This window comes from Procambarus clarkii, chromosome 25 (genome assembly GCF_040958095.1).
Source record: "Procambarus clarkii isolate CNS0578487 chromosome 25, FALCON_Pclarkii_2.0, whole genome shotgun sequence".
Taxonomy (NCBI): domain Eukaryota; kingdom Metazoa; phylum Arthropoda; class Malacostraca; order Decapoda; family Cambaridae; genus Procambarus; species Procambarus clarkii.
Window position 1 is genome coordinate 8,723,383 of NC_091174.1, and position 14,051 is coordinate 8,737,433.

The 14,051-nt window shown below is 40.8% G+C and overlaps 1 protein-coding gene across 1 annotated transcript in view; it reads left to right on the forward strand.

Moving 5' to 3' along the window:
• The window catches only part of LOC138368628 (limbic system-associated membrane protein-like), a 258,549-nt gene that overhangs the window by 240,733 nt on the left and 3,765 nt on the right, over window positions 1–14,051 (forward strand). Inside the window, exon 5 of the mRNA XM_069331250.1 lies at window positions 1,870–1,981. Within this exon, the coding sequence (XP_069187351.1) occupies window positions 1,870–1,981 (112 nt within the window). The remainder of the gene's footprint in view (window positions 1–1,869; window positions 1,982–14,051) is intronic.

The following is a 14,051-nucleotide window of genomic DNA, read 5'->3' on the forward strand; positions in this document are numbered from 1 at the left end:
CTACCCCTGACTTACTTCTCACCTCATCAGTTCCTTCTGTCAAAAATACCCATTACTTTCTCTTTTGATCCGCATAGGACGTTCAATTCCCTCTCTTCTTTCCTCATCCATTCTTTCTAACCAGAATATCCTTCTTTCCTTCCCTATTTCCTCTCCAAAATACCCGATCCCTTCCCTTCTTTCTCATCAAACACTCCTATTCGCTTAAATGTTTCCTTCCCAAAAACAGTGCTTTTCACCAATAGTGTTTATCCCAAAAATATACCTTCCCGGCCCTTTCACTTTCTCACCAAACTCGTCCATCACACTCCCTTTCCACCATCACCCATTCCCTTTTCGCCAGCCGCCACCCTATCACCCACAGTGGTTGACCCCACCAGTCGCCCCATTGTGCAAATTGGGGAGTCAGGATGTTATCTCCTTCCAGACCAGGCAGTACGGAACACGCAGCTGGCGAATTAGCAGCAGTGCGAGGGGGAGACAGACACATGCAGTGGACGTCATAGGAAGAGGAGCGTGTAGAGATGGGGTGTCTTTGGCGGGGCTGGGGTTCAGGGGTAGTAAAGTGATTCTACATGGTTTGTGGAGGGGTTCTAGAGTGCTTATGAACGGTTTTCGTGGGGTTTGGAGGGGGTTCTAAGAAGGAGACGAAGGTTCTTCCATGTAGATCGGTTCTAGATGGTTTATAAGGAGGCGATGAGTCACAATAACGTGGCTGAAGTATGTGGACCAGACCACATACTAGAAGGTGAAGAGACGACGACGTTTAGGTCCATCCTGGACCATTCACAATCGACTTGAGAATGGTCCAGGACGGACCGAAACGTCGTCTTCCCTTCACCTTCTAGTGTGTGGTCTGGTCAACATGGTTTATAAGGGTTCTACTTGGTGCATGGAGAGGTGTTCTGTGGAATTTGCCGGGTATAAGGAGATTTTTTAGCCGGATACAAGGAGATTAGAGGGAAGAGGTGTGCGGGCGGGTTCTAGAGCGTCCGCAGGGTTGTTCAGCGAGTGTTGGGAGATATTCTGGCCTGGTATGATGAGGGGTTCCATTATGGTGGCGCAAACAGCGACAGAAGAAACAAAGATGTTACCATAGGCGGTACGCGCAATAGGCAAACGGAGAGTTGTGTCATATCTGCCGTTTTCTGTCCAGAAGAATGGTCATATATGTGTTTATTATTTTTTCTCGTGTCAGTATAAACTAAATTGTAGCTGGTCAAAATGGAGCATGCGTAGTTTCCCCTGGAGTATCAGGAGCATATAACTCACCTTTCTCGTGCACTTTGCACTTTAACTTTTGACTTTAGTCTCTCACGGGGGAGAACCATTGTTGGCGAGTTTGACTACATCAACGCGAGGTGTGTGTGTGTGTGTTTGTGTGTGTGTGTGTGTGTGTGTGTGTGTGTGTGTGTGTGTGTGTGTGTGTGTGTGTGTGTGTGTGTGTGTGTGTGTGTGTGTGTGTGTGTGTGAGTTTGTGGGTGTGTGTGTGTACTCACCTATTTGTGCTTGCAGGATCGAGCACTGACTCTTGGATCCCGCCTCTATGTGTGTGTGTGTGTGTGTGTGTGTGTGTGTGTGTGTGTGTGTGTGTGTGTGTGTGTGTGTGTGTGTGTGTGTGTGTGTGTGTGTGTTTGTGTGTGTGTGTGTGTGTGTGTGTATGTGTGTGTGTGTGTGTGTGTGTGTGTGTGTGTGTGTGTGTGTGTGTGTGTGTGTGTGTGTGTGTGTGTGTGTGTGTGTGTGTGTGTGTGTGTGTGTGTGTGTGTGTGTGTGTGTGTGTTTGCTTGTCTGGATAGACTTTATATATTCTCGACACATTGAACAGAGACGTTGATGTACAGAATGCAATTGACCAATTGTTCTTCACAGAGTCGGTGGCGCGGATTGAAGGATCAAGAGACATTCACATGAGCGCTGGCAACACTCTCAATCTCACCTGTTCTACGACTGTGCCGGCAGATCTACCCAGCTACTTCTACTGGTGAGTCCCATCAATGACTCTACTGAAAAGCCATCTACTTACATATATATAAAGATACAGCCTGGAAGACAAAGAGGGAGAGAGAGACAGACACGGGCACCCCTCGGGTATTCCTTCTAATCATCGACACTCAAAAAAAAATAGACGGGAAGGTCCCCACTTTACCGCCGCTGACACAATTTTATCTTCCACTAACTTGGCTAAACTTGGTTTCGTTGTAAGTTATGAGGAAGCGGGAGACTTTTATGAAAGCTCACTGTAAACTCCAGGGTCTGAAATCTCCGGGGTTTTAGGATCTCTACATTTTATGATATGTTGGGAATTAGGCCTCGACCCAAGTACTAGATCCGGTAAGGTTATTCAGTACCATGTTTTAACAAGAACACGATCCACTAATCGTTCACATCCAGGTGTCCATTCGTTCCACAATAACATGATTTGAACCCAAGAAATTTATAAACTGAGAGGCATGTTCTTCAAATCTTCTGGGCGTTAAAGTTTTCGAGGCTTTGAATTTGACTTTGAGATTTGTGACTTCAAAGGCTTGAAGTCACCAATGCTTCAGGTCTCAAGCATTGAGACCTGAAGCCTTCTGAACTTGTTATATTTTTTAAGCATTTGAACTTCCTGGGTTTAGAGCCTTCTGGTTATGGAGACCCAAGCGTTTGATGAAACCTGGACTGTGAGCTTCCTGTTTCTTTTTAAATCTCCTTGGATTTTAGACGACTGGACTGAGAACCTCCAGGACTTGAACCTCGTAGGCTTGGAGTCACATGCTCTTGTGAGCTATTGGGTTTGGAACGTCCTGGACTTGAGAACAGTTGGAAGAGAGGGAAATATAAAGAGAGATAAAGGCAAAAACAGAGAAAGAGAGATAAACAGAGAGAGCTAATGAGAGGAGTAAAAAATATAAAAGAGGCATGGGATTTGCAAAGGAAGAGGAAGTAAATTACTTGACTCTAGTTTCTTAATTAGTTGCCAAGGATACAATTACAGGAGCACGAGGAAGATGTGGTGGGGGTCAAAAGAGCATCTTAACGAGGTAGAGAGCGAGCACAGCCGCTCAGAAGTCTTTGGTCTTTAAATAGAAAAGACCCTCAGGGGAGGAAAGAAGAAGACGAGGAAGAGATTAAGAATGAATAAAGGAAGAGTTTTAAAGTTAACACAAGAGAGAAAGTGTTACAGATAAGCAAAGTGTAAAGGGGATATTCAATATTACAGAATTTGTAAAACAAAGTGACTAAAGCTTCACACAAAATGTCAGGGCTATACCAAATTTCTGATATATTTACCCAATATGACAGAGCTAAACACAAAGTGTCAACGTTTTACACAAATTTCCAAAGCCACACTAAAAGTACCTGAGCCACAGAGTACCAGAGCCACACAGTACCGGAGCAAAAAAGTACCGGAGCCACAGTAAGGTACCAGAGTCACAAATAAAATACCAGAGCCCCAAATAAGAGACACAGACAAAGTACCAGTGACAAATAAAATACAAGTGCCATAAAGCTACACTCAAACTTACACCTCGCGTTGCAAAAGGGGACCCCTTGCCTCGGAGAAAAGGACATACAAAGCCTTCAAGGGGATTTTTAGGCCCCCCTCTCTCTCTTTTCCCCTTCCAGTGCAGGTTCCATGTTCATTTGTCCTTCCATTGTTTTTATTTAGCTTTATTTGACATTTTTTAATAGTTGCAGGCTACACCTTAATGAATATATATATATATATATATATATATATATATATATATATATATATATATATATATATATATATATATATATATATATATATATATATATATATATATATATAAGGACGGAAAAGGATGGGAAGCTGCCTTTTCTAGATGTAACAGTCATGGAAAAGGGCGGAGGTTTCCACACTGCAGTCTACACAAAGGAAACAAACATAGGAATGTGCCTAAATGCCAACAGCGACTGCCCTGACAGGTACAAGAGGAGTGTTGTTAACGCATACGTCGACCGTGCTCTCAGCCACAGCTCAGAATGGAAGCAAGTCGACGAAGAACTCTGTAGGGTAAGGCAGGTTCTAGTCAATAACGGCTTCTCCAATGGTTTCATCGAAGACATCATAAGAAGGAAAGTGAAAAGCCATGCAACCTCCGAAGAGACAACTAACACAACACCTATACCCCCTATTAGACTATTTTACAGGAACTTCTTTTCCACAGCTCATAAAACAGAGGAAAGGGTCCTGAAAGATATTGTTAATAGAAACGTTATCCCTACAGACAAAAATCAGAGGATACAACTGACGATTTACTATAAAACCAGAAAAACGGCCAGCCTACTCATGAGAAACTCTCCAGACACGAAACAGAACGCTTTAAAAGAGACTAACGTCGTCTATGCCTTCAAATGCCCACTTGGGGACTGTAAGCTCCAAAAAACCCAGTATATAGGCAAGACAACAACATCTCTTTCTAGGCGTTTAACGATGCATAAACAACAGGGCTCCATTAAGGAACATATAATCTCTTCCCATAACCAAACCATCGCCAGAGAAATCCTAGTAAACAACACAGAAATCATCGATAGATACAGCGATAGCAGGCGGCTAGACGTTTGCGAGGCACTACACATCAAGAAGTCAACACCAGCAATCAACAGCCAATTATTGCACAACTATATTCTACCCACCTCAAGACTCCGCTCCAATATAGAAGCATCAAGAAATATGGACCAATAGGCTTTCTACAAACACTTCTATTCAATATCCAATGTTTCGTGTTCTGTCTTGTGTTGATACTTTTAATACCCTATTTATATCCTCTAATGCCACATCATCCTTCCCACCTTACTCAAATGTAATGACACATCACCCTTCCCACCTCACTCAAATGTAGATATAAAATCAGGGAAACGCAAGTTCTAATCAGTTGTGTATTTGTGAAGTCTTTGAAAATGTAATAAGTTTTACGAAACGCGCCCGTGTCGCGTCAGACTAGAAATAAAAATGAATTTTGGAGAAGTGATTTTTGATTTACCTCCAACAGTGAAGCATAATGTACGAAAGATTGAGAAAATTCGTGTTAGAATTATTAATCTTACTTTTTCGGTCATATTTAATAAAATATGTCTACAGGAAAGACTGCTACCAAAATATACTAATATATATATATATATATATATATATATATATATATATATATATATATATATATATATATATATATATATATATATATATATATACTAGTTGATTTTATACCCGCATTAGGTCAGGTGATAATACAATGAAGGTGAAAAACATGGGGGGATACATAAGGGATAAACATAGGGGCTGCAGAAGGCTTATTGGCCCATACGAGGCATCTCCTATCTAAACACAAAGATTAATCCAGTGTAATTGGCCTGTTATGTTGGACATTGTCTTCTGTGTTGGCATCGATATGTTCTTGTCTTGTCCTTACTCTCATGGTGGGTAGAGTAAATAGTTCCGTGATTTGGGTGTTCATGGTAGGTCGCTCTATTCTTATGTGAATTGCCTCAAGAATTTGTAATCTTCTTGAAACATCTTCAAGAAGATTACAAATTCTTGAGGCAATTCACATAAGAATAGAGCGACCTACCATGAACACCCAAATCACGGAACTATTTACTCTACCCACCATGAGAGTAAGGACAAGACAAGAACATATCGATGCCAACACAGAAGACAATGTCCAACATAACAGGCCAATTACACTGGATTAATCTTTGTGTTTAGATAGGAGATGCCTCGTATGGGCCAATAAGCCTTCTGCAGCCCCTATGTTTATCCCTTATGTATCCCCCCATGTTTTTCACCTTCAATATATATATATATATATATATATATATATATATATATATATATATATATATATATATATATATATATGACAATTTAAATAACAATTTAATTGACAATATATATGACAATGAACATCCCTTATAGAGCACGAGGCTCTAACTTCGTCCTAGCCTTCCCCTCCATAACGCTGATTAGGTTACGAGTAAGGGGACGTGAGGGGTGAGCTAGGGGGGGAGAGTGAGAGGTTAAAGGGGGCTCGGGGGGTCAGAGGAGGGAAGAGTGAGGATGGAATCCTGAAGATAAGGCGAGGAGTGGATGAAAGTTGGGTCAAGGAAATTGAAGAGGGTCTAGTAAATAGCTATTTTTGGGGGGGTTAAAATACAGAAGGTAATAGATCACAATGTAAATATTGCTTTTGTTCTGAACATTTTTTCAGAATACATCTCTCGATGTATTTATCATGTAAACAATTACAAAGAAAATTGTCGTGAATATATCACTTTCACGAAGAGCCAATATTATGATCGTTTAAAAACCAAGTCATATTCAAGGTCAGGCTCGTCAGCTTACTTATTTAATTTGACGAAAAACGAAAGCGGAAATCAAGTTAAAATTCACAATCCTCAAAGAATCAAGGAAATACAAAAACTCAGTAATTTTCATTAATCGAACTATCCTCCTCTCATTTAAAAATAAGAGTCACCCTTTCGTTGGCTTCGTTTTTATTATTTCAGACCCAAAATTGGCATGTCGAAGTCGCATTTCGGTCCGGTTTATTCTGGCGATAAATCGGTGCATATACTGTGTTATGGCCGGTCAGTGTAGGTGAGGCGGGCAGGCGGCCACAGGGAATTAACCAATTAAAGTTGAAATGGCTATTCTCGCCCCTAATGCTATCTAGTGTGTCAGGGATGGGTAGGGGTGGTGGCTAGATGGTGGCAATGCTCCACTTCCTCCCACTTTGTCACATATATATATATATATATATATATATATATATATATATATATATATATATATATATATATATATATATATATATATATATATATATATATATATATATATATATATATATATATATATATATATCTTCTACTCCCCAAGCCCGGCCCGAGGCCAGGCTTGACTTGTGAGAGTTTGGTCCACCAGGCTGTTGCTTGGAGCGGCCCGTAGGCCCACATACCCACCACATCCCGGTTGGTCCGGCACTCCTTGGAGAAAATGATCTTATTTTCTCTTGAAGATGTCCACACAGCGGTATACACAGAGTATACATAGTGTAAAAACACAGCGGAGTATAAACATATATACTCTACAACACAGCGGTATAAACATCACATTTCTTGGAGTATATACACTCAGAGTTTGCTATAGCATATTTTACTCTTGTGGTAATAATTAGGTCTATTGATTTTAGAGGTGAATAGGCCCAAATTCCAAATCAATCGTCGCTCCGACTCCTCCTTGTGCTCGCCTACAGTCCTTTCCACTCTCACTCATCCCCTACACCCCACACACACCCACACTTTACCCCCACAGTCCCACACCTCTCCCACACTACCGGCTGTCCCCACCCTCCAACACAGACACGCACGTGGTAATTAGTAGAAACAATTACATTCAGCCTCAGTGGGAGTTCCTGGTGCCTCGCCATCTGCTCGTCAATTTGCCTGTTTGTGTGTGTGTGTGTGTGTGTGTGTGTGTGTGTGTGTGTGTGTGTGTGTGTGTGTGTGTGTGTGTGTGTGTGTGTGTGTGTGTGTGTGTGTGTGTGTGTGTGTGTGTGTGTGCGTTTGAGTGTGTGTCTGAGTGTGTGTAACTGCAACCTGTGTATTAATCTAGATGTGCTTATACTGACTTTTACTTTCCGCCATCCAAACAATTAATTAGATAATTGTCTCTATCTCGTTTTCAGATCACATTTACATATGCAAATTCTATATAGTTAGCTTCAGCCTCTTTATAATTGTCATTCATTTATTCACTTCCACTGACGTAGTATTTTTTTTTACATCTTTGTGGCATATTTGGGTCATATATTTCACATCCATACTTGCCTAGTCTTGCTATTTCCAACTCTGAACACTGCTTCTTTCTCTTCAATGTTTGCCAAATATCTTATATCACACTAGCGTGTCCTACTTTTCATTCTCTCTTCTAGAGTTGAGATTCAGATCTTTAAGGCTTTCATCAAGACTCAATCAAGCCTTGCTGAATATTTTAATTTACTTTATTGTTGGTGTGGTTCATTTTCCTGAAGGGGGTGCTAAACTGGGGCTGCATACTCAAGACTTGGTCTTACGTAGGTTGCATATACAATTCTGAAGGCCTGTTTATACAGTGTCCAAAGCATCCCGACGGTCATAGATATTTTCAACGTTCACCTGCTAACGTTGTCTTGCAATTTGGGGTAATGTCTATTCCGTTTTTCCCCTGTTCTAAAGCAGGAATCTGTTTCCCTATTATTTTGTACTGCTATTGAGGTGTTCTCACTTCTGATCGTATTTTAAAATTGTAATATTTGTCTGTGTTTGCCTTGTTCATAAAACCTATAGAGAAATGTATACTGTATTTCTCGGAATAAACACAGTCGCCTCTGTTTTACTCGTCTCACTATTTTGCATCATCATCAATCATTGACATGGGGGAATCAATATCCTCAGTCAGGTCGTTGTTTTGAATTAAGAAGGGGATGGGTCCCTAGCACCGACCTATGTTGTTACGCATTCGATACCACTCTTTTTTTTTCTCTCTCTCTCACAATGACCATTTGCGTACCACTTGAGATGTAACAGAATACTCATCAAACCAAACTTAGGGTTGGACATGAATATGAGTGGGATTGGGTGGTTATAAATAGGAGCTGCCTCGTATGGGCCAATAGGCCTTCTGCAGTTACCTTTGTTCTTATATTCTTATGTTCTAAACATAATAGTTTTTTCAGTTACATCAGCTTACATCAGCATAAGCTTGTGTCTCTCTCTCTGAAGTGAGTACGAATTCCTAGTGTTTAAACACCTCATTTATTTTTAGACTTGCTTGTCAGCAATCATATGAGGCTGTTCAACACAAGGGATTCTCTCAAGTTTGCATATGTATACTTCTAACAAAGCAAGCATTATCTTGTCGTAAAACTCTAATTGGATTATCTCCCATTAATTCCTTTTAGTGAATCCACGTTTGTGAGTGGAGACAAAATTCTTGCGTTCTAAGTGTTCCACTAACCTCTTTCAAATCAGTCTCTCTAATAAATGATGCCAATAATTCATAAGTTTTTGTATTTCCTCTTTCTTGCAAATAGGCACCACATTAGCCATTTTCTAACAGTCAGGCAGATCTCCCTCTTCCAGTCACGTTTAAGCTGTCTATTTAAATATGCTCAGTAAGATCTCGTCACACCCTAACTGTGTGATGGGAAGATGGAAGGGGAATGGTAGGATTCGAATGCGTTAATTTGTCTTTGCAGAAATGAACTTCGCGTGTGTAATAAAAGCATTAACATTGATACTGGAAGCATTATTAATAATTTTCTTCAAATACCACCCCTCGCTCTGGAAAATAGCTAATATATATTTTTTAACTCTGTAATCCCATAGTTTCATTAAAAGAAAGCACCAGGGAAGGGTGTTGTGTGAGTGTGTGTCTTTATTTACCGGTGATTGGGCTATTTAGATATATTTGTTCGCATTTTTTTCGAGCCAAATCTTGTTTTATATTAATTCAAAGTTTCCCCAACTCTCTTTTTTATCTTCAGTATCTAAGGCAAGGGTTGTTGCTCTGATTATGCTTTATTTTTATTTTTTAATATTAATTGAAAAATATGTATCTAAAATGAAATGTCTCCATGTTTGTCTGTCCAAGGCTTCTGGCCATTTATAACCAGAAGCTTGGGGACCACACCAAACTTTGCAGGAAGACTGGTGGCAGGTATGAAACTATCATGGACTGGTTGGGCTCCTCCCCATGGCTTTCGTTATTAAGAGGGGTCGGCTGTCATGGTGCCCAAATGCTGTAAAACCACAATGAAGAAGAAAAAAAAGGCCAAAAGCGTTTTTCATATAATATAACTTTAAATGAAATTAAAAAATACATAATAAATGTTGTATTTTACCGTCAAATAATGGCATCACATTGTACCCAAATATATATATAACACTAAAATAGACATCAACTTCACTACCGGCACCGGCAAGGTTATTTTTCAGTACAAATCCCTATATAAAGGAACTGAGTAAACAAAGACAAAATAAAGTGTGAATAATGAGAATGTCAGCCGCTGTAAACAAAAAAGAGTATTCTGACAACGAAGGTATTTGCCAAATGTGCGAGAGCGGACAACCTTGTGGCATAGACATTTCTAGAGATCCTGGCAATGTTTTGATATCTATCTTGAGGCTATCTTGAGATGATTTCGGGGCTTTAGTGTCCCCGCGGCCCGGTCCTCGACCAGGCCTCCACCCCCAGGAAGCAGCCCGTGAAAGCTGACTAACACCTAGGTACCTATTTACTGCTAGGTAACAGGGGCATAGGGTGAAAGAAACTCTGCCCATTGTTTCTCGCCGGCGCCTGGGATCGAACCCAGGACCGCAGGATCACAAGTCCAGCGTGCTGTCCGCTCGGCCGACCGGCTCCCGGGAAGGAGCTCTAAGGAAGATCTCTGTCTTGAGGTGCATATCAGACCTAGCAGAAGCTGGGAGATGAAGTTCTGGAGTGTCAGTACCGAGGAAAGTAATGATGTTAGAATCATCAAATGAAGAAACTATGACATTTCGGTCCGCCCTGGAAAGTAATCTCTCTCGTCATATTATAATTGGAAGGTCCCTTAGTCTGATTTGAGTTGCTTATGAAGGGGGGGGGGTTGTTATTGAGTTGATAGGTGTGATGTAGTGGGACACTAACACAGACATGTGGTTGACCACTTAACGTTACAAAGTATATTCTTCAAAAGAAATGAGTTGTCTAAGTTAGGATTATGTATAATTACATTAAACTGGGAACTCATGCAACTATAGTAATACGGTTAGTGGCTGAATAAAGATCAAAATATTAATATATGATCTCAAATACAAAGGGGTCGAAACCTTCGTCTAACCAATAATCATACATAACCACCATATGAAACTTAGCAATTTGCAAATTCGTGTGATTTTCTAATAGTCGTCAGCCCCCCAAATTCCTCCAGAATTTCAACTGAACCATCGTCTAACTCTAACAAGCATCCGACCACCATCGTTATCCATGTTATTCACCTACAAACTAACGCGTATTTCATCTGTGGTCTAACACTACAGACATGCAGACAATCAGTCACAATAAAGTAGCTGAAAATGTAGGCACCCAATAGCAAATCTGTAATTAAAAGAATTGAAGACAGGTATATCCTGCTCTTCCAATTGACACTCAGTCGAACAAGTGACTTGGACGAGTTGGGTGCCCCTGATGTTTCAGGGAAATCTAAGGACCACAATCATCTCTGTTCTGTATATCAAAAGACAAGCTCCGTCGCAAATGGAAAAAACTCGGAACTTCATGGTTTGTCGCTGGTTTTGGAGAGTATTCTCGCCTTTACGGTCTATTCAGTAGCCAGTGATGTCTGTTGAGTAGTTGTGCGGTAACTTACAACCAACAGGGGTTGTTGGCTGTAAGTGCCGTCAGCTGACTTACGACCAGTGTACGTCACTAATGTTCCCACTGACTTTTGTATAAACCTATGTATATCTGCGTTGATGTTCGGTATTCGTTTTTTATATAGTAGGCATGAGGGGAAAGGGTTTCCATTACATCTTTGGGTGAGGAATCGTCTAGTTGTTCTAAGGAGTGTGTACTCCCCTAGTTGTACTTACCTAGTTGTGCTTGCGGGGGTTGAGCTCTGGCTCTTTGGTCCCGGTTCTCAACCGTCAATCAACAGGTGTACAGGTTCCTGAGCCTACTGGGCTCTATCATATCTACACTTGAAACTGTGTATGGAGTCAGCCTCCACCACATCGCTTCCTAATGCATTCCATTTGTCAACCACTCTGACACTAAAAAAGTTCTTTCTAATATTTCTGTGGCTCATTTGGGCACTCAGTTTCCACCTGTGTCCCCTTGTGTTAAACAGCCTGTCTTTATCAACCCTTTGTATGTGTGTGTGTATGTGTGTGTGTATGTGTGTGTGTGTGTGGTGTGTGTGTGTGTGTGTGTGTACTGTGTGTGTGTGTGTGTGTGTGTGTACTGTGTGTGTGTGTGTGTGTGTGTGTGTGTGTGTGTGTGTGTGTGTGTACTGTGTGTGTGTGTGTGTGTGTGTGTACTGTGTGTGTGTGTGTGTGTACTGTGTGTGTGTGTGTGTGTGTGTGTGTGTGTGTGTGTGGTGTGTGTGTGTGTGTGTGTGTGGTGTGTGTGTGGTGTGTATCTACCCACACCAGATATGTGTGTATTAAAATCTCAAGTTAAAGCTACACTTGCGTGTCTTCGTCTCGTGTGTCTCTCACTCTCCTTTGCAAGACAATCTACCCTCTACCTTCCCCTCCCTTAGCGACGTTACGACTCTAGCAGCATAAAAGAAGGGGAGGAGAGGTAAGTGAAGTGGAGGAAAGATAGGAGAAGGAAAGGGAGTGGATGGGAAGAAAAGGGAAGGAAGTTAAGAATGGAAATGATTATAGCTGCATGACACCACGCGACGAGCTTATTGTGGGTAAAGAACGCACATTGAACAGTATTAGTTAATGGCCAGGCTCCCGTATGCAAGACTTTGTACTTTGTCGACCTTGCTAGTCTGGCGCATGATGTCTGTCTTGATACCCCTTCTTCTTCTTCTTCTTCTTCTTCTTCTTCTTCTTCTTCTTCTTCTTCTTCTTCTTCTTCTTCTTCTTCTTCTTCTTCTTCTTCTTCTTCTTCTCTCTCTCTCTCTCTCTCTCTCTCTCTCTCTCTCTCTCTCTCTCTCTTCCCCACCTTCGCCCCTTCAGTTTACACCACAAATAATTAATTAAACCAACTGGCTAAGCTTCTCTCTCTCAGAATACAGGTTTTGGTCCGAGAGGAAATAATTCAGAGAACAACTAATGTGCCAAGAGTTATTTATTATTAGCTAAAAGAACCTTCAAAATATAATTTATTGCTCAACTGCTCCTGATTAACTGATATCTCCAGCACCTGAATGTTAGTTAACTGGTGTTTCCAGCACTTGAATTAACTAGTATCTCCAACACCTGCATTTTAATTAATTGATGGTTCCAGCACCTTCATTTTAATTGATGGATCAAGAATCTTAACTAATCAATGATGTCTCCATCACCTAAACTTTCACTGATTAAATGATTGCGAGAAAGCCTGCATTCTTTATGATCGTTGATGGACGTAACACCTAAATTCCAAAATGTTTTTCAGTTGTTCGTCTGTTCATTCCAGCCACAATATAAGGATTTTAATTAATTACTTACGAATGAGACCTCTAAATCTATATTTAACATCAGTGATTAATCATAGAATAGCGGAGAACCACTAAAATCCGATGGGCTGATGGGGATAAAGAATAGCGAAGCTATACTTAACAAGTCCAATGTAAATGTTTTCATATATGGAATAATTAGTGTGTAATTGGTACACAAAAACTGCAAATATCTCTGCGTTTCTGCGTCTCTGTCTGACTGTCTGAATGCATTTTTGTGTGTCGATGTTGTTTTGTAGGTCTCTCTCCCTCTCTCTCTCTCTCTCTCTCTCTCTCTCTCTCTCTCTCTCTCTCTCTCTCTCTCTCTCTCTCTCTCTCTCTCTCTCTCTCTCTCTCTCTCTCTCTCTCTCTCTCTTTGTTATTCCACGGTGCGTCAATACAGCATTCACCCCTCAAGCAGTCAATTGTTTTACCTTTGTTTGTGTAGACCCCCAACGCTTTATAGCTAAGCGGTCCTGGGCTTAAAATTCTCTATTAACAAAAGCATCGCGAGAACAATAGATGCAAATAATATTACTCAAATTCTTAAATAAAATTGTTTAATATAATTATCGAATCATAAAAAGCTGAAATTAGGTTCATTGTTGCCTTGCTTAGAATGCCTTAGTGGCGAGTTTTTCTTCGGTCGAATGTTTATGGCTGAGCTTGTTAAGGTCTGGTAACAGAGAGAGAGAGAGAGAGAGAGAGAGAGAGAGAGAGAGAGAGAGAGAGAGAGAGAGAGAGAGAGAGAGAGAGAGAGAGAGAGAGAGAGAGAGAGAGAGAGAGAGAGAGAGAGAGAGAGAGAGAGAGAGAAAGAGAGAGAGAGAGAGAGAGAGAGAGAGAGAGAGAGAGAGAGAGAGAAAG